This window comes from Mixophyes fleayi, chromosome 6, assembly GCF_038048845.1.
Source record: "Mixophyes fleayi isolate aMixFle1 chromosome 6, aMixFle1.hap1, whole genome shotgun sequence".
NCBI lineage: Eukaryota > Metazoa > Chordata > Amphibia > Anura > Limnodynastidae > Mixophyes > Mixophyes fleayi.
Genome location: NC_134407.1, coordinates 59,136,992 through 59,161,632, shown reverse-complemented (window position 1 = coordinate 59,161,632; position 24,641 = coordinate 59,136,992). Strand labels below are relative to the sequence as shown.

Below are 24,641 nucleotides of genomic sequence, written 5' to 3'. Positions count from 1 at the left end.
AAAAAGTGGGAGTTTATAAGGAAATGTATGTGTTTAACCACAATCTTATGAACATAGAGACAGACCAAGCAGTGTATCCACTTAAATGTAAAATGGAGTTTACACATTTACAGATACCATGTGGTGAGGACATACAAATTATTCTGACATACTAAGGTTACATACACACTGACATTTACAATGCGCTTTTTTGACATTTTAAAGTACAAGTAAATATGCTCACAAATCGTATTGCATTAATGTACCCATTTAATATGCATTTACAAATGCATTCATTCTGCAATTTTTAAACATCCACATGTGACACAGGAAATGGTTATGTTCAAGACAAACATGTAAATATGTAAATACTCCCTAATGCATCTCTCTTTACAACACGCTCTGAGGCGAATGTACGTTTCTAACTGCGTTGGTGCACAAAACGCACAGAAACAGAAAAAGTGTGGGCAGCACGGTGGCTAAGTGGTTAGCCCTTCTGCCTTACAGCACTGGGGTCATGAGTTCAATTCCCGACCATGGCCTTATCTGTGTGGAGTTTGTATGTTCTCCCCGTGTTTGTGTGGGTTTCCTCCGGGTTCTCCGGTTTCCTCCCACACTCCAAAAACATACTGGTAGGTTAATTGGCTGCTAACAAATTGACGTGTGTGTGTGTGTGCGTTAGTTAGAGAATTTAGACTGTAAGCCCCAATGGGGCAGGGACTGATGTGAGTGAGTTATCTGTACAGCGCTGCGGAATCAGTGGCGCTATATAAATAAATGGTGATGATGATGAAGTAACGTAAAAAAAAAAAATGCAGCACATTGCATGCTAACGAGCAAATATTTACTGTCTCAATAGGTACAATGATGTTTATTTTCATATCAGTCTACATATGCTTAACTTAACGCACTGGTAACACATTTTAAAAACTGTGAATTTTAACCGCCAGTGTATATGGGACCTTAGGCCCCTATACCAGCACCCTAGGTACATTTAAGTAAAGGCATTTGAACATTACCATAGCATTCGCTAACCTGCACTAAATAAACGCAACCTAAATGGTGAAGAGTTGCTGTAGATCAGTGCAAATTTGGCAAGAAAAGGCCAAATTAGTAAATTGCCATATTAAAGCACTTCAAGAACACAACAACATTTCAGTTTATACAAAAGCTGTATAGTATAAATGGAAAATTATTTTCCTTCTTACAAACATAAGTTATTGCTCTACTCTTTCTTGGTAAAACTAAATGTCTAGAACAAACGAGAAGAGGAAGTATACAAGTCTTTACTGAATTCAATTATGGCTTCTAAGTTAGTTCACTTTTCTGTAATGTGCAAGAGTCTTGTCATTTATATGACTGGCGCCAACATGAAGCCTGTTTCAGTCTTCTACTGATTCCGACTTACTACTTCTCCTGATTTACTGTGAGAGCACGGCTGGCAGACATTCCCTGCGTCAGCCCCTCCATTCATTATAAAATTAAGTCATGATTTCATAGGCAATGTCTGACCTACAAAGTATGCTGATACAAGAGATTAGCAGATCTCTGGCTGCCCATTACACAATGACCTTTGACCACAAACTTTAAAATACCTGTATTTGCTATGTGCATTCAAGGAGTAAGAAATGGACTCCTGTCTTGTGAGCAATCTATCATCACCATTTATTTATATAGCGCCACTGATCCCGCAGCGCTGTACAGAGAACTCACTCACATCAGTCCCTGCCCAGACAGACAGACAGACAGACAGACACAGACAGACAGACAGACGTCAATTTTGATAGCAGCCAATTAATCTGCCAGTATGTTTTTGGAGTGTGGGAGGAAACCGGAGCACCCAGAGGAAACCCACGCAAATACAGGGAGAACATACAAAATCCACACAGATAAGGCCATGGTCAGGAATTTAACTCATAACCCCAGTGCTGTGAGGCAGAAATGATAACCACTTAGCCACCGTGCTGCCCCATCTATAGGAGGCAACAGTCTTAGGGCTAGATTTACTAAGCTGCGGGTTTAAAAAAGTGGGGATGTCGCCTATAGCAACCAATCAGATTCTAGCTTTCATTTATTTAGTACTTTCTACAAAATGACAGCTAGAATCTGATTGGTTGCTATAGGCAACATCTCCACTTTTTCAAACCCGCAGCTTAGTAAATCTAGCCCTTAGTGTTCACGCTGTACACTGGTTTACTTTTGGTCTTCTGAAGAGCCAAAAATAGTATGTAGTAATTAAGCCACAATCATCAACGCACATACACAGAAATAACCTATAGATATTTATATATAGGCTGCTAAAACCTCACTCACTCCTATTATGTCTCTCCCACTGTTATGCTACAATCAGATTCAATTTTCAATCTATCTTACTATATCATTCAAAGCTAAGAAAAGGGATAAATTCAGAGAAAATACCAGTTGTGTATTTAAGCGCTAACAAAAGTGTCTGGATTCTACCTAGTAAGGAAAGACAATACTGACGAAAGCCTGTAGATGAAAGCTTGAAGCTCCAAAATATATTTCCTCCACTACTCTTGACAGTCCTGGTCAAACACCAAATCAAGGGATTGCAGTTTATGATTGGCGCGCCAGCTCACGCCCCCTACTGTCAATCATTATTTATTAACAGGTCTTGTATTACAAAAATGTCAGAGCCTCGGGGAAAAACTGCTGCATGTTGTAGGGTTTGGGGGAGCGGCCACCTTTGGAACAATGTTTCTTGTTAATACAACTTTAGCAGAACAATAAAACGTGCAAACATTTGGCCTGGAGCCACTTCCATAGCAAAGAAGCAAAAAAAGTTTCTGTTAATAATTCTATCACTTTATCTTGTAAGCCCTCAGCACTCCCGACCTTGTCGCTATCATAACAAACATGAGAGATTGCTGTTACTTCCATTCCATTAACTATGAGTACAGATGTGAATATTATGAAAGTTGATAAAAACCCTAGTTCCTCATTCAAGCAAAAGGTGAAGGTTGATATGTAAAGGAGGAACATCAAGGGGGAAGAACTTTGGTGTATTAGTTTCAAACAAATTTTCAGAACTGAGTTAAAATGATAAATATATGGTTAAAGTGGAAGTTTAACACAATCTTATTACATTCTATAAATCAATCCAATAGTTTATATTATTAGTGCTTTACAGTGCTACAAATGTACCAGCGCAGGGAAAGAGGCGTGTCCTTGTAGAACTGTGAGCCTATAGAAATGCAACTAACACAAGATGTGTTTACCTGGCTCAGGTAGAATATTTACTCTAGAAGCTTTAGAGACAGGTTATGTTAGAGTAGACTCAAATAGTTACATCCCCTTTAGGCCAATATCAAACATGGGTTTTAGAAAGCAGAATTTTCCCAGCCATAAATCAGCAGCATGGTAAGGTTCATATAGCTATAGGATGTAGCCACTGGGAAACACAGTGAGCGTCAGCTGTGAAATGCAGCCTTTTCATGCATTTGAACCACTTATGATAGGGAACCAGTGTTTCCTATTTAAAACAGTCAGTACACTGGCTTCTGAACATTGCGTTTGGCTGGCTGAGAAATCAATGAATCTAAAGCGCCTGTGTGACACAGGCCTTAAAAAGTTAATGCCACTTCAGTTTACTGTACTACTATATTTAGGCTGTGATACACATTTATGTAAAGCAGCAATCCCATTAAAAATATCATGTGTGGGGTTTTTTCCCCCAACATTAATCACTGTGGCAGGCTATAAGAGAAGTGTGGGTGATTACCATTTTCCTTTGTTTGTTTTTTTTGCTACAGGCTGCTATTAATGATTTATGATTCTGGACTATCATGACAACCACAGTCACATTACACATGATGTAGTGAGCAGAAAGGCTTTGAAACGCCCCTCTGAGCTGTCTGCACTGTGACATTCTCTTCCCCCCCACAACATATGGCATGCTGAGAGCTGTGAGCCTGTGTACCTGCAATCTTTGTTAGCCAATCAGAGCGCTTTTGAAAAGGAAATGATTTGTGGGAGGCTAGCTGAGAAAAAAGGCTATATCACTTACTATTTAAAGCAAAATGTGGGATTGCACCTTTAATATGAATTTTGCATAAATGCTGTGACAAGACCTGTGTGGTTGGTGTGTGTAGCGCACACTGCATTGTGGGACTTTCACTCAGAGACGCTCCCAACAGACATGGAAGCACGGAATGCTTGTAAAGTGCGACTCACATTCTGATATATGCAGCTGAATCTAACGGTGCTGGAGAGTAATCACTGTGCTTCGGAGAAGAGGTTTTGTTTTTTTAAAGAACAGGTGGCTTTGCTTATTTAAAAAAAAGTGACAAATAATTGAATTCATTCTTTATTTTAAATGAAAGAACCCTTTCAGACATAGCCCTAGCAATTCAGCTGTCTGAAACACTAAACAACATAAATCACAAGCATTTTTGATAACGTTCACTGTATTGTCACTTATTATTTAAACCACTAATAAAGTAGAAACCTCAAACACAGACTTGCAGCAAGAAAATGTGCACTTTATAAAAAATTCCTTAAAATTTGTTGCCCTCAAAACCCAATCCCTTCCTCAGTTTGCCTTATAGGGACGCACATCCGATAATTAAAGCCAGTTATTGAGCAGAACTTTATTCTGCAACATCAGAGAGTAGATTTATCAAACTGTCTAAAAAGGAAAAGTGGAAGTGTTGCCCATAATCACCAATAAAATTCTAGCTATCATTTATCTAATACATTGTAGAAAATGACAGCTAGACCCTGATAGGTTGCTGTGGGCAACACATCAACCAATGTACTCCCCAGAACCTATTTCCTGGGTGCTCCACCCAGCTGTTACTTGCCACCCGGCTCTTGGAGGCCAACAGAGTCCTATTGTAACAGAATAAACCATTGTTTCTCCTATTAGAACACACACTATGTGAGCACTACAGCCAGCAATGTGTGTTACACCACAGTGTTACCAGTCCTGGGCAGGTGTGGCCAAGAACCTTTCAAAAGTTTTCAATAATATTGCAAAGTATTACATTGCCCCCATCCAGCGGCTTCGTAATGCCACCCGACTGGCAAAATTTTCTGGGGAGAACACTCTCAACCGTTCCTTTTTATAAGGTTAAATAAATCTATCTCAAGGCTGCTAAAAGTCTTCCAGCATAGATCAAACATTTATCAATGGAATTAAGTGCAAATGGAATAATCCATTGTTTTGATGTGATCATAGATGGTAGGGTGGTTCTGAACAGTGTAGTACTTCTAAAGCTAATTTACTTCACCATTTTGTTCAATGTACTAAAAAGTTTCAGAAATTCAGAATTCACAAATATAAAAGCTGCCTGAAAAGGAAATATAAAGTGAGACTGAGAATATTCGGGATTGATGAAAAGTCTTGTTAAAACAGCTAGTAAAATTACCAAGACCACATGGGATAAATGATAAATAAATGTTTTTGGCACTGAATAAACCCAGATGGGATGCCACCAAGCTTTCCCCTTTTTACGGATATCACACCAGCACATTGCATCCCTTCCCAAATAGATTACAATCTAATTTTAGGTCCTGAGACAGATAAAGTGACTTGCCAAAAGGTCACATAAACTTAGAACAGGGTCTCTCCAAAAGTAATCTACCCACCTCACAAGCCAGTATACATATGCTACGGCCAGGATTCATCACCTTTACCCCATAGATATTACTGCATGCAATAGGCGGCCATTCTCGTTAAAGACTTGTACAACCTGGTATTAAAATAAACCGCTCAAAGCGTTTAAAGTGCGTCAAAGTCTAGTAAACGCCTTCTGATGGGCTCCAAAAATAATGTAAACGACATGCACTGTCCAACAAGCCTTAGCTTCGCAATGAATTAATTGTGACCTGTTCACAATTATTAATGCTCACTAAAATATAATGGAGTTCTATGAGAATGCTCATTTATCGCCTGTGAAAGCCCTATAATACACTATGCTTCAGAGAAGCCTCGAACGCATCTCAAAGCTCCACTGATGCAAGATCAAATTACTAACACTTCAAGCAGCGTGGGTTCTTCTCAGGCCCGTATGTACGTTGCCTGCATGAAAACCTACCTGTCAGGTGACTGCTCAACAGACACATTCCATAACATGCCCATTTATTCACCCGCATGACACATGTACACTTTATGATCACTAACAAAAGTATACTTTAATGGCAAATATTTAACAATAAATAATGAAAGTGTTTACTTTTCTACTGTCAAAAATAGGTTTTACTATAAATACTTAGGAGATTATAAATAGCCAGCACCTAAACCCCCTATTGATCAGCCATCCAACAAAATGTTCCACATCAGTGTAGGTTTTGTTATTAGGGGTTTTTTCACAGTAAGACTTTGTAAAAATAGTATTAGTGCAGTTTTATGAAAACTGGTATACAAGTAAGCATGAAATAAGTGCTAGCATAATGCCACCAGTAGCAACCAATCACAATATAACTATTTTTTACGGTACACTCAAGAAAATTAAAACCAAACGTGAGTAGTTGCTACTGGTTACAGCATTTTTTTTTCCCCCCAGTTACCTGGTCACCAATTCTTACATGACTGAACCAGAAAGAGGAGCAAACACATTAAGTTTCCTCACATGAAATCAAAGTAAGTTAGCATTAGCAGAGGTGCGTCTGCAAACTACGAACATACTAATATTGGGAACCCACACTAAAAACAAATTGGCCATGTACACACATTATATTAATATATAGATCTAGACTTGATACCAGCAGGGAAGTAAAATGGCACATAAAGGACAGGTTACCAAGTGCTCATTAATTGGTATTAATACTGTGCTTGTTTGGAGTGCATCAAGGACTGACGCTGGAATCCTGCTGCCACCCTCCTCGTGCTCTCTGCTGACTTCCAAAAGGATTTCCATGACTGTTATTTTCCATCAAGGGACATACCTTTGTAACCAACACACACAGGGATTTTTTTATTTTTATTTTTTACTATATACTATCTCTGACCATATGTTAAGACAACAGATTTTAAAACGAACAAGACTGCTGGTAGAACCTCTCTCTCTGCAGTGTCTGCATATTTTGACCCTATACTTTTAAAAATCACACAGTAAAGTCTCTCTCTCAGCACTTTTGTATTCAAAGAATACTGTATCCAACCATTTAAGCATGATTAGGGAACAGGCTTCTCTCTGGTATTTGTTGAACTGCTATACCCTAAATGCATTAGCAGCCAACAGCTATTAAAGAAACAAAATTACAGATACAAGTAAAATAAAGGTATATATTATATATGGCTACAAACACCATTAACCCTCTGCACATATTCATAGCAGGATGTTAAAGAACCTTTAGAAAGTTTAGCATTTAAATTTATTAATCTATTCTGCGATATATGTTATATTGTCCAACACTAGTCAAAAGTAAGTAAAGTATATCAGGATTTTAAAAAAATACAATTGTCCGTTTCTCAATCTGCTTCCTGCATGTTTATAAAGAAAAATCCTATATATACACACATAGAACTGAAAGAATAACATATCCAGGAGGGAGAAATTTGACACAGTTACAAATATCTCATTTCACATTCACGTATATTATATGTGTTACAAAGTCTTGATGCACTCCAGTTATTGTCTTCCATTAACACATTTATACAGTAATATACACTAAATAAACCATGGTCGTTTTGTAGATTGTGGTTTGGTGCTACATGGGTTTGGAAAGAAATGACTTATTACTTAAGCATATATTGCACCTTAACAGAATTTTATGTATACCAGCAGCATACATTAATTGGTCAAAACGCAGTTCCAGGTTATTCAGGCAACTGTAGAGACGAAAAAGATGTATTCTTACAAGGGGAGTAAATTATTTTACTTATGCTAATCTACATACAGCCGGAAAAAAAATATCTATATATTTTTTAATAACGAATAACAGTGGCAACATTGGGAATAGGAAACAAGCATAAGACAATGGAGAAGGAAGCTGGATAAAGGCGTAGAGTTTATGCTGGTCTCCTATAAACTGGATAAAGGGGTGGAGTTTATGCTGGTCTCCTATAAACTGGATAATGGGGTGGAGTTTATGCTGGTCTCCTATAAACTGGATAATGGGGTGGAGTTTATGCTGGTCTCCTCCTATAAGCTGGATAAAGGGGTGGAGTTTATGCTGGTCTCCTCCTATAAGCTGGATAAAGGGGTGGAGTTTATGCTGGTCTCCTCCTATAAGCTGGATAAAGGGGTGGAGTTTATACTGGTCTCCTCCATATAAGCTTTAGTAATATAAATGCCAAGCCTTAGTCTCTATGTGGGATGTCAAAAGAGGTGGAGCTGTTAGGTTGACTTATAAGTAGGAAAGACAAAACAATAAAAGTCCATCCAATACTAACTAAAGCACTGTAAAAGTAGACAGTCTTCCCCTATTGGTGAGAGGAGAGTGAGGTTCTCCATGTCTGTGTCATTCATCCTAACCGAAGTTTCAGCACTACCTGTAGTCCTTCAGTTACATATACGCAGCACCCACTTCAGCAACACTGACAATGTATTAAATGGAGAGGTCAGTGAGGCAAGAGACACCAACCCTCAGCTATATGTATGTACTGTATGCAGCAGCTGAATGGATAGGTGCCTTGGTCTAAACCAGCTGCCACATACAATGTACACAGACATCCTAGCTGCCCAAAAAAGACAGGCTTAGATTGCCAGCAGAGACAGTACTATGATCTGTATGTATGCGGTCAGAAGCAACAGACAAAGTCAAATGCAGGTAAAATGACACAATGAGGTGGGCGAGGGTCATGAATCACAGGGTTTGTACAGAAGTGGATAATTGACTGTAGTGTTTAACGGTGCATCTAATGTTCTCTGCTATCAGCCTGTTTCTGCCAGTAGGATTACAAAGATGAAATCTGGTGTGCATATGAAAAACCTTGTGCCCCATGATCACAACTAGTTCTCAAACATGCTCCATTCTGATAAGCGAATGTATTTTACCAAAAGTTATTATTAGCTCTTTCATATGAAAGAACCAGTGTTGCAGATTCAAGCTGTTGCAATTTGCTAAACTATATTGTTGCCAATAAATCTTTCAGAACAGGCCTTATTAAAAAGGTATCAAAACAAAAACAATTAACAGAATAGCCATGAAATTGTCTCTTATGGGCATATTCAATTGTGCCGTCTCCGCGGCGCGTTAAAACTACTACCGTTATTACGGTAGTAGTTACTACCGTTATTACGGTAGTAGTTAGCTGGATTTCAGTGCTGAAATCCAGCGAGAAAACTACCATAATAACGGTAATAATGCGTGGACCGCGAGATTGTCGGCGTTTCCGCCGACGATTGAATATGCCCCTTAAACTGCTACCTCTTACTTTTTGTGGTAGCACCAAGCACCAAGTTTAATCCTGAATTATCATCTTTATCAGTGGCAAACAAAATAAAAAACAAACATCTGTCCTGGACAAACCAGGTCACATGGAAGCCCTTTTTGTGCGTGATGCTACCAACATACAGCATCACCAGATATTGCATCCGCTGAAGTCGCAGCAGCAGATATACTATTGGCTGTCTCACCAAAAACACTACTCTGCTTTCAATACAACTTTCTTACCTCTGGCAGACAACTTCTTGGTGTTGATAATCTTTGCAGCATATTCCTGGTTGGAGGATTTCTTCACACATCTTCGTACTACAGAAAAGGCACCCCTTGAAGAGAAATGAAAGGTAACGTTGCAGGTGAATCCAAGCATCACAAAAATACATACAAATTAAAATATGACATCTGTTTCATAATCCAGCAATTTGTAACTATATTAAAATAATCCTCATTATAGTTGTAGTACACTGATCCATCACTTCAGGACTATGTGAAACAACGTTTGATGCAGGTCTCCATCCTGTTGAGAGGAGGTAACCCCTGTGCTATTACAAAATATTTAGACCAGAAGTAGCTACGTGCTATAGCTGAACTACAGTCGCTAAAGTGTGAGTCAAGCTTGGATACATTTTTGCCAGAACTTGCCCTCCATTGATATACAGAAAGGTCCTCTTCAGTCTATCCTCAATGCCACTGCCTGCCTCATTACTCTCTCCCACCTATCTTTATTTCTCGCCTATCTGTCCCTCTCTGCCAGTCGCTAGATGGCTTAAAATCCCCCCCAACATTCCAAAACCTCACCTCTACCAACACTCCTTCCTGACCACTGCCTCATTACCTCTCCCCACCCCCACCTGCAGGACTTTCCACTCCTGTGGAATGGTCTCCCATGCCCTATCATATTAGCTTCTTCTGTCCAAGGCTTCAAGTATGTCCTTAAAACTAATGTTTATATTGTTATTCAGGTCTATCAGCCCTTCTGCCATCACCACCACTCTTCCACCCTATTTGGCTCTTCCTCTTCCCTTTAGGATGTAAGCTCCTCTGAGCAGGGCGCTCTTTCCTTGTGCCCTTCTTCTAGTATTGCATCACCCTCTGTTCCTCTTGGACCACTTCTCTAGCCATGTTTTCTTTAGCCAATGCCTAATTTACATTGGACATAACCACCACTCTTGGGCATTGCACCGTAAACAACTTGATCTTCATTACAAAGTTATCTGTGTAATATGTTAGTCAGTAGATGTCTGGTATAATTATGTACAGCCTGATAATGTTTATGTAATGAACAATGTATCGCTGCTGTCTGTGTATCGCATACTACTGCAAATTTCATATGTGGCGCTGCGGACCATTTATGGCTCTTTATGAATAAAAGATGATAAATGGTAAATGTTTGTTTTACGAAAAATAAGTTAATGAGTAATCGGGTTTTCCTAACAAATAAGTTATATTTTAGTTTTTAAATAATAAAAAAAAAATGCTATTTAAAAGTACCATTGTGGCCACAGGGGCACTAGGCTCCACATCTGGTAGACCTGTCTGGTTATTGCCCCATTCTGGGACTTGGTCCACAGTTTCTTAAATACCCTCTTTAAAGCGCTTGTGCCTAAAACCCCTGGGTTTTTCTACTCTGCTACCCTCCCCAAGATCTTGACAAATTTTCCAGGAAACTGACTGCACACATATTGGTGGTTTCCAAATCCCTTATAGCTCTGAAGTGGAAAAGCAGTTCCCCCTCCCCCATCACTTCCAGCCCTTAAAAAGATTTGGCACGTTGCAGAAATGGAAGAAATCACCTATTACATGACAGTGACCATGTATTTAACCAAGTCTGGGCACTTTGGCTTTTTGCAGAACCTACATTCCCCTCCAGAACTATAATCCACCCACATTCCCGTAGGCTAGCTATACATTGTGTGCCCATCAAGTTACCATACATTCCTGTTCACACCCAGACTCCTCTTCCCCCATACCTCTGCCGCTGTAGTCCACTATATCACCACTGCTTGTAAATTTTAAAAAATTGGTTGTTTGCCATGATGCCTTACCCATCCGCTATGTACATTGAGTATGTGTTTGCCTAGGACTCTCCATGGCGCTTTGTAATACTATTTTTCCCTGTTTTTGCCAACTTATACCGTTACAATACTTGTATAATATTGACTGACCACTCAAAAATAAAGATTTGTAAAAAAAAAAAAAAAAGATAGTTTTAATGTTTTGCAAACTTTATTAAACCTTATTATTTTTTAAGAAAAAAAAATCTATTTTAATAACAAACATTGTTTATCTGATACTCCCTTAAATATTTTATTATGTTTGTTGTTTACCAAATACAGATATCCTTTTATCTAAGAGGTTAGAGTCAGCCTAAAAGCTCTCCACAAACAGAAACTCTCTTAGGCCCAGTAATCATGAGTATGGAAGTTAGGCAATGAACATAGCCTAGCACACACTCTCAGACAACAAGACTATGTAAGCAAATGGACCCTTACACAGACGCTGTATGACAAATGCTCACTGCCTGCAGCATTCACATTCATTAATGCTTTTTTTAAATGTAATATAGTCCAATGGGAATACCTGTCCACGCACTAGTACTAGGTTTGGGGCACATTGGTGAACACACTGTAAAGTTGTTGGTTTTTTTTTTTAGCTGTTACAATAAAAGTTGTTTTTCAGCACACAAGATTATGAGCCCTTAAGCTTTGATGTCGTCCAATTTTCCGATATCACATTGTGTGACCCCAAAAACGAGTGTGAAATCTATAATACGTTTGGTCGGATCTTTATCCGTCATGACGATAAATAAGGTTGGAAAATAACCGGTATCGACCTGGGTATAAGATAATCCTCTAAATACACGAAAGGGCCCCAGTATATTAGAGAACTGAGTTGGCAGCTTGGGAATAGCTGCTATATGGCCAGATATTGCCATCTGGTCACCCATATGTGTTGCCAAACTAGAAAGTGATACTAATACTATGAGCTTGGGAGGAGTGGCAGAACCGGTCCATATACAGCTAAGACGACACTAGTGATAGAGGCCCCACGATCATTGTCATGCAACCGCATAACATGTTTGTTGTGATTTGACATCACTCTGCCTGCACTTTTATAAGCGGATGTCTTTACTATTGGACCATCTACACTGTCACACAGCAATGTGACACCCAGAAGCAAATGTTGCTGGTCCCATCATTACTAAAGTACAGGCCAACAGATCATTAGGAATAGCGCCATGCAGTCACATGCAACACAAGTGGCAGAGCACAATCTCTAGTGTGGCTCCAAGCTGAAGAGGGAGCTCAGATATAAATCCTATCTATCCTACTAATAATTCTCTGTGTAATGTGTTTTTCCACAGATTCTGTGTACAACGCAGCTTACCCTAATATATGCAACATAATTTATTTACAATGTAATATATATCAAAATCAGTACAACTGTTATTAGATTTGAGAACAATTGGCATCATTACACCTTGGGGGGGGGGTTGGGGAAGAGGGGGATAGCCATTCTTGTGTGTTAGCATCGGTTTCAAAATATATAGCCAGAGCACAGGTGGAACTAGCAAGCAGTAGGCCCCAATGCAGGGAAGCAGTGAGGATGGAACCGGGCGCAGAGCTTACTAGTTTCGACCCTCAGCATCTGCTGTGCAGTGGGCAACATTATCGCCATTGGCCCCAACAGCATCCCACCTGCTGCACCAATGGCAGTTCCGCCACTAAGCCAAACATTGCTCAGTTTTATAAGACACTTTCTAATAATGAGTCAGGACACCAAGTGGAACCACAGACTCAGGGACGCAGTAGTAAGAAACCATCTTGGACATATATGTTTATTGTTGCCCCACTAATTGGCTGGATTTCATTTTTGGCCTGAAAACTAAATTGACCACTGTACACAGTTTTACTGGAAATAAGTCATTATGACAAGATATGTGCATTGTCATTGTCAATCTCTAGAATTTTATCAATAATGATTTTAAATGTGCTAATACAGTAGTATTTCAAGGTATTACACAATAGTTTACTTCTAATAACATACTTTTTTAAAATAATTTTCTGCAATATACATTATTTTAAGTATGCCTCTTTTAATAAATGGAATACTTTCATAAAATAATTAAATATGGGCAGCACAGTGGCCTAGTGGTTAGCACTTCTGATTCCCGACCATGGCCTTATCTGTGTGGAGTTTGTATGTTCTCCCTGTGTTTGCGTGGGTTTCCTCCGGGTGCTCCAGTTTCCTCCCACACTCCAAAAACATACTGCTAGGTCAATTGGCTGCTATCAAAAATTGACCCTAGTCTCTGGCTGTCTGTCTATCTCCCTCTTTGTCTGTCTGTGTGAGTATGTGTCTATATTAGGGAATTTAGACTGTAAGCTCCAATGGGGCATGGACTGATGTGAATGAGATCTCTGTACAGCGCTGAGGAATTAGTGACGCTATATAAATAAATGATGATGATGATAAATATGATTAGTTAAACTGGTAGTACACAACTGGTTGGTTTGAAGACAACCCCGGGTCTTTGATTCCTGATCCAAGACTAAGAACCCTTGTGCTCACATAACCTATAAGACAATATTACGATGTTCAGAAGTAATACTTTAGGTACTAAGAACTGCTGTGACATAATGTAACGACACCTATCATACCCAAATGCATAACAGATTGTTATCTTAAAAAAAAGACCTGCAAGATTTACGGTTGGTCGTACTATCATTAAAAGATAATATTATAACACTATGAATTACGAAAATGATGCAGGAGATAATTACCATACCAGATTTTATGGAGAAATAATTAAGGAAGCAATTTTCACCTTCGTACTACATATGTTCATTAACCTTTTAAGCAACAAGCCTGACTGTGACACGTCTGCCAGCACGGATGAGGTTAATTAAACTGCTACGATGAAGGGTAATGAAAACGCATGAAACTAGTCTCCTCTCCCTGCTGACAACTAAATCAAAGATCAAGTGAAAAAGCTATAGCTAACAGGCTTCGGAAAGCAACAGACTTGTATGTTAATTAAACTATATTCTCTTATCAGAATTTTCTCATTTATATTCAGTCTCTGAGAAAAGAGCAAGAAGGACAAACAGACAATGGGAGTCAAACAAAGAAAATGATGGGAGGAGGGGTGGGGGGGCTGGAGGGGGACTTGGTCAAAACTTCTGCAATGCAGTGAACATAAGAGCCATATAAATGTAGACGAACAGGACCCACCGGTTATCTTTACGGAGAAACTCGCACACCTTAACGTCCTCCCTACTAGAGGACCTTCAACCACTGATAACAAAGGGATTATGGTCTCCTGTAACAGGCTCAATGCTGGATATTCTCTATACATACCCAGCCTCAGATCTATAAGTAAAACAGCAGTTCTTAGCCCTGCTCCAACGACAAAAGATTTAGCAAGGAGACGACATTAGAGATTAGCAAAATTAGCTGCAAAATTAGGCACAAATCGAATTACATGGCTGAATAGCCCATTTCACAGAGGTGCGAAGTTCCAGAGATACAATCTTTAGGTTTTTGCTGTTCCGCACTGTACTTGTAGAGCAGTGAATAGAACGGAGGTGACAACGGTCACTTCATTTTCGCTGTGCAGTATGATTGGGATAGGACCAGGAACATTTAAAGGCCAAATTCCATCCCAAAAAAATTTACTGCCAAACGTGGAACAGTTTTCTAAATTTCACTAACCTCTAGGCTACACATAGTATAATTCAAAGCAATAATATATATATCTCCTTACAGATATGTTATGTGGCACATAAAACCACACAATAGCCATCAAATCTCAAGAAATATTACGTGGGACATCATCATACACTGCGAAAGAGCCATTGGAAGCCAACAATCTTAAACAAATGATCATTATACTACTTTGATACAGAAAAATATAATAATGTTAAATGAACCTTGGATGTGACCCACAACCCCATGGTCTTCCATATGGAAGATCAATTGCGTTCCGCCAATTAATAAAATATTTGTTACCATTTTTATTATTTTACCCAAGTACCTTATCTGTAAACCAGGGAGGAAACAAGTTAAGAAATCCTTAAGGAAGGCATTCTAATAATGGTTCTGATCTCTATCTCAGGGCCAGTAACTTATGCCCATACTTGTGTGCAGACCTTAAGAATATTACCCAGGACTCCTTGTCAAGTACAGATTCTACTCTGAAGTTCAGCAACCAAACCAATGACTACATTACTCCAATGTCTGGCATCAGAGCATTCGTATCCTTTAACCCATCTGTGTAAATATGAGCATTCCATTTTAACTTTTACAGAAAATACAAAAAAATAATTTACTACGATGGGCTTTGGTGCTCACTCAATTTTGACATACAATTTGTACAAATAATATATTAAGACAACACAATCTAGTGAAATAATCACTTAAATTGTATATACCCTTCATTAGGATGATTTAATTGTACAGAAAAAGTGCACAAATAACCTAAGTATTTGGTCTATAATGTCATTTCTGCTGTGGTATAACAACTGACTAATATGTCTGAATGGGGACCAAGTGTCTTCTAGCAAAGAAACAGACATCGAAATAAAGGTCTTTGTCCTATTGTCTAGGCCGGGGCTACAGCTGCTATTGGTGCTTGCTCTTAAAATTTCAATACCCCCTCTCCTCTTCAAAAGGCAGAACCTGCTGTTCTGTGTGTTGGGATGTGACGCTGTCACTGAGCTGAAACTAGCTTGCCTGTCAGGTCACTAATCAATGTCACTATGCAGAAACTGCCTTGTGTGTCTGGCCTTGCTCTAGCTGCCTGCATGCAGTTACAGTATTTCATTCATATCTTTGTCTCTCTCATAATACCAGATCTGGATCTTCTTTTCTTGGCATCATTTCAGCCCAATATGCAGCTATTTGGTGTCTAAACCATGGGTGTTCAGTTGCTGTCCACAATTATCTCACCAAGGTCTCTAACCCTGCATTTGAGGTCTGTGTCTTCTACTGGCTGTTTACCATCTACCCCCTCTTCCTATGTCTCCCTGTGTGACATGCTAATTAGTTTTCCCTCAGGCGCCCTTCATGTGTTTGATTCTCCATAAGCGCCTTGTCTTTGCTGCTCCAGTGCATACTGGTAATTTGCCTGCTGTTCTCTCCTTCTTTATATGGGAACCATGTTTAAAGTATGTAAAATTATAAGACCCTTATACAAATAAGTTGCACTAACAGTATGCACTGGCTATTGTGTCAGCCCACTCCTGCATGTCCTGATCATGTAGCCCTCTCGGATCTCCTTGTGCTCCGGTTTGGATCCCGGGCACTGGCTGAGCTCTAGTCTCTCTACCAGTTCTGATGTGGGCAGAAATGTCTTCAGCGATGATGTCCACGCTGTGTTGTCACATTTCCGCAAAACATCTGGAGTATGCGATAACTTGTCATATATGCCCGACCTGTCATCCTCAGAGCCCACCCTGACCTGTCCGTTCTGCCGTGCAGTATGCAGTACCCCCTCCCCTTGCAGACCAGCTTGTCGTACACCATAGACCAGCCCCCCCCCCCCCCCCCAGACCAGTCCGCCGTAGCCCACCCCCTCTCCCTTTTTAACAGGCTGTCGTACACCACGTCTGCTTACAGACCAGTCTGCTGTAGCCCCCCTCTCCTTACAGACCAGTCTGCCGTACCAGCCCCTCTCTCCTTACAGACCAGTCTGCCGTACCCCCCTCTCTCCTTACAGACCAGTCTGCCGTACCCCCCTCTCTCCTTACAGACCAGTCTGCCGTACCCCCTCTCTCCTTACAGACCAGTCTGCCGTACCCCCCCTCTCTCCTTACAGACCAGTCTGCCGTACCCCCCCTCTCTCCTTACAGACCAGTCTGCCGTACCCCCCCTCTCTCCTTACAGACCAGTCTGCCGTACCCCCCCCTCTCTCCTTACAGACCAGTCTGCCGTACCCCCCCCCCTCTCTCCTTACAGACCAGTCTGCCGTACCCCCCCCCCTCTCTCCTTACAGACCAGTCTGCCGTACCCCCCCCCCCGGCTTTACAGACCAGTCTGCCCCCCCTTACAGACCAGTCTGCCGTACTCTCCCCCCCTCTCTCCTTACAGACCAGTCTACCGTACCCCCCTCATCTTACAGACCAGTCTGCGGTACCCCCCTTACTGTCAAGTCTTTCCTCTCCCTATCTCTAGACCAACAAGTCTCTTTCACACTGTCCATTCTGCACTGTCCCCTGTCTGACATGTCCCATCTTGTGTACTACCCGCACTACGGTGCTGCACTCTCCCCCTCTAGTCCCCAGGGTCTCCTTACTTGCCAAGCTCCTCGTATAGCTGGTATTCGTCCGTGAAACGGGTGCAGGTCGCGGTGGTGGCCATGCTAGTGCCAGGTGTACCAATCTCGCATCGGGCGGGCTCCGGGCTGTCAGTAAGAAGGCAACAGCCGGGGCGAGATCTCTTCTCCTTCTTCCTCTGCGTCTCACCCTCCTCCTCCTCCGGGGCGGCTCCTGCTATCCCTCCCTCCCGCACCCACCTTCTCTTCCCCCGCTGCCGGGCGCTGCTGGTCTCCGTCTGCCTAATACCCCTAGTTTCCCTGGGTGACCCTGCTGAGATGACTCGTGTCACTCCGCTCTGACCGTGCACTGTCACTGCTATCCCAGGGAGGAGGTGGAGGAGGGAGCCCAGCACCGCGAGACTTCTCCGGGACACTCCCACCTTTCTGCGGACGCCCAGCCCAGGGGGGAAAGGGGGAGGACACGGGAGACAGCTAAGGAGGGGGATAGAGACAGAGGAGAGAAGACAGATTCATTGTGCGGGGTGTAAGGTAATCAATGTAGTGAGAGGAATCAGTGGGTGATGCTGTGAGCGACCATTGTCAACACAAGGGGTTAAAGTACAAGACAATTACATAAGACAACAAAATAAACTGGTGGAAGAGTTGAAATGAATGCAGTGGTGCAATGGAGGGGTAACCAGCGCTTAGGTCATAGAAGAAAAACGTTTTTGTTCAAAATTGCAGATATTCGGGAATCAATGGATCACAATAAATCCGCTTATGGGACAGCCTTCGAAAAATGAATTGTTCTACAAAATATGTCAGTATCTGTCATAGAGTGGATGGAATAAGACATTTTTTTGCAGATCTCTAGAAAGATGAGATAATCTGCAGATTGTTCAAATAGAGAGGCTGTGCAAAAGAAGAACTATGGAGTCTTTAGGGTGCAAATTTTTTAAAAAAACCATTATGTTCAGTTCCTGTAAAACGTAGTTGCACCAATGGTTATTATAGGGAACTGAGACACACTTATGTATAATAGCTAAATTACTGTCAAAACTGCTAAATTAAATATATGGAAAGGGAATACAAGGTTAACAAAAATCAATATTTCATACATTGATATTTACTAATTGTATTTCGAAGAATTCAAAACACTTTTAATTCATATATTCCTAAATTATAAGATGATTTGTTATTAATTATTGTTTCTAATCTCTATAGCAGAAAAAAATAAACATACATTCAAGGGTTTTTTTCTAAGCTGTCTTATCGTATGCAGAAGATTTAAGACAATCAATTTCAGAAGAGTTTGAAAATACAAAAGTGTAATATCTCACATTCCAAACCTTTCTTTGTGTACTGTATTACAATAGGACAGGCAGCCACAACTACTGTTAGATTTTCTTTTGCAGTGAAACAGTGTTTATGCTGTATGTAGAAAAAGTAACCCTTTGTACAACAGAGAGTATGGTAAGTTTAAATGGTGTTTTTCACCCATAAAGGAACTGAAAAATGAATAACAATGTTTGCAAATCATTTTGTTATGTACTGGAAGGTGTGTGAATTGAAAATGATTGGAAATCCCAGTATATTCATAGGACTATACAAAGCCAATGCTCTAGTGGTTAGGGTACAAAATAGAGTATATTCTCTGGTGACTAGTGTATAATACTGAAGCTAATTTCTGGTGGCTACTGTACAATAAAAAAAAAACTATTCTCTGGTGGCTGCTGCACAATATAAAACCCAAATGTGTTAAATAAGCAGTGACCAATTGTGAAGGAGGGGACGGCTTCTCCATTCTCCCTGTTGTCTTTCTCCTCTACCACCCCTCCCATCCACTATAGTGGGGGGTTGGGGGCATCGTGCATGTGTCAACGACACAGGCTTCATTGTATGTGCCGGCCAGATGTGATATTGTCACACCTGGCTGACAAACACAGTATACACGTGTGATGTCATCAGGGACACATGAACATGGAGTATCCTGGGAGCACCAGACTCTACAGGAGACATCTATGTATAGAGGATATTAATGGGAATACAGCAAGCATATATGAGGGCATGTAGAGCCTGCATAGGGGACAGCCAGCCTGAATAGAGGATACAGCAACCTATATGTAATGAGGACACATCAAGCATATATGGAGCCATGTAGAGACTGCATAGAGGACAAACAGCCTGCATAGGGGACAGCAGCGTAATAGGACACAGCATGTAGGGGAAATGGAGCATATATGGGGCATAGATTTGTTAACCATATATGTGGCATATGTACAGCATATGGGGACTGCATATAGTTTGTGATGTGTACGAGACTGGTATTTATGAAATTCATGAGCATTTGGTTTATGTTGTGAGAGTGTATATGGAGAGTGTGGGTTATACAGTTAGCATACGGAACATATAATCTGTACGTCACAATTTGCCTGTCTGCAATACAGCATCTTCTCTATGGATGCTGCTTTGCTTATACCAGATCCTGCCTGCAAGGGGTTCTCATCATTGGATCATGATCACCTGTGCCTGGCCTTTATAAGGCTGCCTTTTCCTGCAAACTGGACCAGTTCTTCAATTTTTTTTGCTGCTGGTCTCTCTCTGATAAGCCTGTGAGCAGTCTTGATTGGCCCCTTGTATCTGACTCCTGTTTATTCCGTTACTTTGCATCTTTTCTTGTGAACTAGACCCTACTTTGTTTGACTTTGCTCCTGGCTAGTCCGTGGTATTGATGTGGATCCTCCGAACTATGACCCTGGCTTGCCTAACCTCCTGCCTGTCTGATTCTTCTGTGGATCATCCTGTTGTGCCTAGTCTCCAGCTGCTGAGCTAAACCTGGTATCCTGTGCTGCAGTCATCCTATTGTGCCTGGTCTCCAGATTCTCAGCTAAATCTGGTAAACCTGGTATCCTGTGCTTACAGTCATCCTATTGTGCTTAGTATTCAGTGTCTCCAGCTTCCCAGTTAAACCTGGATATCATGTACTTGCAGTTATCCTTTTGTGCCTGGTGTCCAGCTGCCCAGCTAAACCTGGTAATCCTGATATCCAGTACCTGCAGCTATCTCATTTTGCCTGGTATCCATTAAGTCCTGCTCCTCAGCTAAACCTGGTAATCCTGGTTTGTTCCTGCTGTACCTATGGACTTGTGCTTGCTGCTTTACTTTTGACTGCATTTAGTTTAAACCTGTGTGATCAGTGTTTTAAATAAAGACTTTATCTCTGGTATTCATACTGGGAACCCTGACACTATTTCATATCGATTTAATTTGGCTGCATATTGGTTGATTTGGTTGCAATGTGGAGTAATATAACAATATATGAGATACATATGAGGGTTATATGGAGGTTTGTGACTGCAGAATGGGAGCTGTAGTTGGTAGTGCTGTGAAAAATAGGATTTTAACACTGGCTGCAGTAATATTGTATTGCGCAAGATATTTGGGAGCAGAGATATTGTATTGAGTGCAAGCAGTATAAAGAATCTGCTAGATTGTTATACTAGGATATTACTGCAATATAAGTGAATGCTGAGATAATGCTGTTAACATGGGAATTGTACTGGAGTCTGGAATAAAATATATATCTATATCACACACACACACCAGCTGCAGCATTCAGAGAAGATTGTTATGTTAATATATATAACGCCTCAAATGACTATACATCTGCATGTTTCCTGACATAAGTATCATTGTCCCTATTATTGACATATATGGTTATCTATTTATATTGTATGAATGTAAAGCAAAATCTGTGTGTAAGTGGCTAGAAGGAAGCTATACATATTGGGCCTGATTCATCTTCGAGTGCAATGTAAATGCAACTTGTGCTTAAAAAAAAATCAGACGTAACTTGCGGATCTCAAGAAACGTTTTCATTTGAATATGATTATAAGTACGCTCTGGCTATGCGTTAATTGCCGTATACAGCCAGAACACAATAATACAGGATATGTATGTGCAATAAGAAGTCCTGTCGGAAAGCTTCCAAAAGATAAAAAAATAAAGTTAATTTTCAACTATAATCATTAATAAAAATGTATGTCATTTTTTTTTACATGAAATACATAACTCAGCCTGTTCTTAATGTGTGATATACGTAAAGTGCATTTTTATAGTTTTTCTTACTTGCAAACACATGTTGTGGCATACATACGTGTCAGTCATCACAATTAGTCGGCACTTATACCTTCCCTGCAGCTGGTGCAAGTGATACGGCTAAAAGACACATCCAGACCATGAATTGGACGAATGTGCATGTAATCCACCTTAGCACGTCCTTACTGCACATTATTTACGTGCGTCTGGTCCTTCCCTCCCCTGTTCCACCCTTCAAGTTGTAGCCATTCGGAAGTGACATTTGTGTTTGGACATGAATTAGATGCAATTGCGTTTACTGGCATAAGGTCCATTTCTGAGCATGCGCACAGCAATTTCATGCAAGGGAGGGCATGAAGATGAATCAAGCCCATTGTGCATATGACTAGGACATCTGCCATGGTAGTGTCTGAATAACACATAGTGATACATATGTCTAACAGAGGTTTTTTTTTACAGAAGATAAGGAAGTATTTCTTGAGTAAACTGAAAACCGTTTTCTTGAGTGGTAAACTAATGCGATTAACGACAATAGTTATTCGTTTTTTAAACTGTTTCCATCCCTGTTACTCCATCAGTGACACTAGCACAACCTTTTAGACCCACACATTATAATAGAAGTGACCAGTAAACATACAATATGCCAGCACAGTGCGCCACCTCACACAATAAACCAGAAGAGATCCTGTGCAGAGACCATTCTAATTACCTTTCTCTGATGGTAAGTATATAGGGCAGACTATCCTTCCCTGTGCTGTTATGTTGATAGCTGCGTCCTAGAGAAAGTGGAGGGAACAGCACAATGCTCCCCTGTGAAAAGGACAAGTCTGCATGAATGAGAAGAGTAGAACCTTTATAAACCATATGTTCCACTGAGATGGGATTTACTAATGTCTTCTCTGCCCTCAGCCTACCAGTACCTTGAAGTGCTCCTCATATGCTCTGACAGCTAACACACAAAAAACAGACCTTGATGGGGACCTCCGCTTTCATAGATGTTTACAGCAATGCTTTTAGTGTGCCCTAATTCCCATAAACACATATCGCTCCATTTAACAAATATAGCTATTGGTAGAAGCAACAGCTGTCTATCTGGTTGCTGTTTTCCCTAGATGGACTATGAAGAAAGGTTCCTACCCTCATCATGGTACCACTGTCATTGTATTGTCAGCATTGTATTTGCACAAACATTGATAAAATCGCTGAATTATAAAGCATTTGTTTTAATAAAATCTAGATTTTTTTTTTCATTCTAGTTTCCAATGTACTTTAGAATTAAATTACTTGACACATTATTCTTATAGCCAATTGCAGGCATGCTTAAGCAAGTGGATTAAAATGTTATGCTCTACCTTCTTCATATGTTTGGAAATAATCCAGATTTTAGAGTTACTCACCGAAAGGAATGTTTGAACCCTTGCCCGTCCATGTTTAAAGAGAAACTACATAGAAAACTTGCTAACTCTGCTGAGAATCAATATGACCACAACTGCAAATGAATGAATGCAAATATGCAGGGGAAAATATTTAGTATAAGTTATCTTACACTTTTCCTGTGCAATTGCAGAAATATAGTGAGAATAAGTTACACTTACAAATAGATATTACTTTCCCTGTAAAAATAGGTAAAGGCACACTAGCCTAAAACTGTTAGGCACTAGCAAGTATGTTTGACACTCTTTACCCATGCTTGAGCACTCAAAATGTCCGGGAGGCTCCTGAATTACGGGTAGGACTCCCGGGAGAGCAAGCCATTCTCTCCACACTGGCCACTTCCTAGTGAGGTGAGCAGGATGGGAGCCTCAATGTCGCAATTCGCGGTGAATTGGGTCATTTTAGCCTGGGCCTCCCGATGGCAAAATGACGCTTTCCACCCCTCTGTCCTCACACTTCATTTTCCCTCCGGGATCTCCCGGAAGGAAAGAATAAAAAGTTGGTAAGTATACCAAAAAAGTCATTCAGTTGTGAGAGAATTATCACAAATTAATAAGATTCACATGAGTGCTTTGGATGAGATTAGTGCATTGTGGGAAAGAGACAAACACAGTGGTTTTCTGGTGAATATTATGCTCTGACAGCAGGCTTTGTAATAAAAACTCAATAATGGGGGTCATTTATGAACCAGAAAATATATGGGTATGCAGTACATTTATCATGAAGAAATACACTTATTTGGGGCCTAAAACAGTACACACCCAATTCCATTTCTTGGACCTGCCCGTTTGCAGTATTGTGGCTCCACATGGAAATGCGTATGGTAGAAAGAATAAAACATCTTGTCAAAGTCCAGCCTACTACCATTTTACTGGCACACCCTTTAATAATTTTGACGTTTATATTTTTCGCATAAGATATTGACTGGTCAAACCTCTTTTATTGTCACTATTTTATTTATTTTTTACTTTTTATTTAACAATCTTGGATTACGTACAAACATAGAAAACAGCTTGAAAGTATTCAAAATGTAATCTTAATATAAACCAGATGATCAACTAAATTTTTATAGATTGTGTAATAATGCAAATTGTATGTGTTATGGAGTTGGTAGGGAGGGGTGGTTATTAAGTATAGCTGGGGCAATGGTTAGAGGAGGAGGAAAGGGAGGATGGAGGAGCAAGAGAGGCCACAATTTGACTAAGATGGGCAGCCCAATAATTACCTTTTAAATCGGAAAACCCTCTTAACTTCCAAGTCGTGAGCCATTTGAGAAGCGCTACTTTCTGTTTCAGATAAATTCTGCTAAATATTTTTGAATGGTAAGGAGATCCGCGACTGGTACCCTGACTGGAAAGGTTTTAAAGAAATATATTTAATAAATCATGAGGTTGATTAAACAATGGCACTATCTTTATTTCATGTGTCACTAACCCACATTTGAATGTATTTATGACACAAGTAACTATTTACCTATATATGTGCTTTCCTATATAAAATGAACCTAAAAAATGGAACAGTC

General features: G+C 40.3%; 1 protein-coding gene across 33 annotated transcripts in view; it reads right to left on the bottom strand.

Annotated features, from left to right (window-relative positions):
* The window catches only part of CAMK2G (calcium/calmodulin dependent protein kinase II gamma), a 182,854-nt gene extending 164,860 nt beyond the window's left edge, over positions 1–17,994 (bottom strand). For 11 of the 33 annotated variants that reach the window (XM_075216654.1, XM_075216653.1, XM_075216646.1 and 8 more), the window contains exons 1-2: positions 17,627–17,993; positions 9,562–9,656 (exon numbers count right to left, since the gene is read on the bottom strand). In XM_075216654.1, coding sequence (XP_075072755.1) covers positions 9,562–9,656; positions 17,627–17,691 — 160 coding nt within the window. In that variant the 5' untranslated portion in view covers positions 17,692–17,993. Of the gene's footprint in view, positions 1–9,561; positions 9,657–17,626 lie in introns of all 33 variants that reach the window. The other 22 variants (XM_075216657.1, XM_075216664.1, XM_075216663.1 and 19 more) reach the window with 4 other exon arrangements.
* Between the last annotated feature and the right edge of the window lie 6,647 nt (positions 17,995–24,641).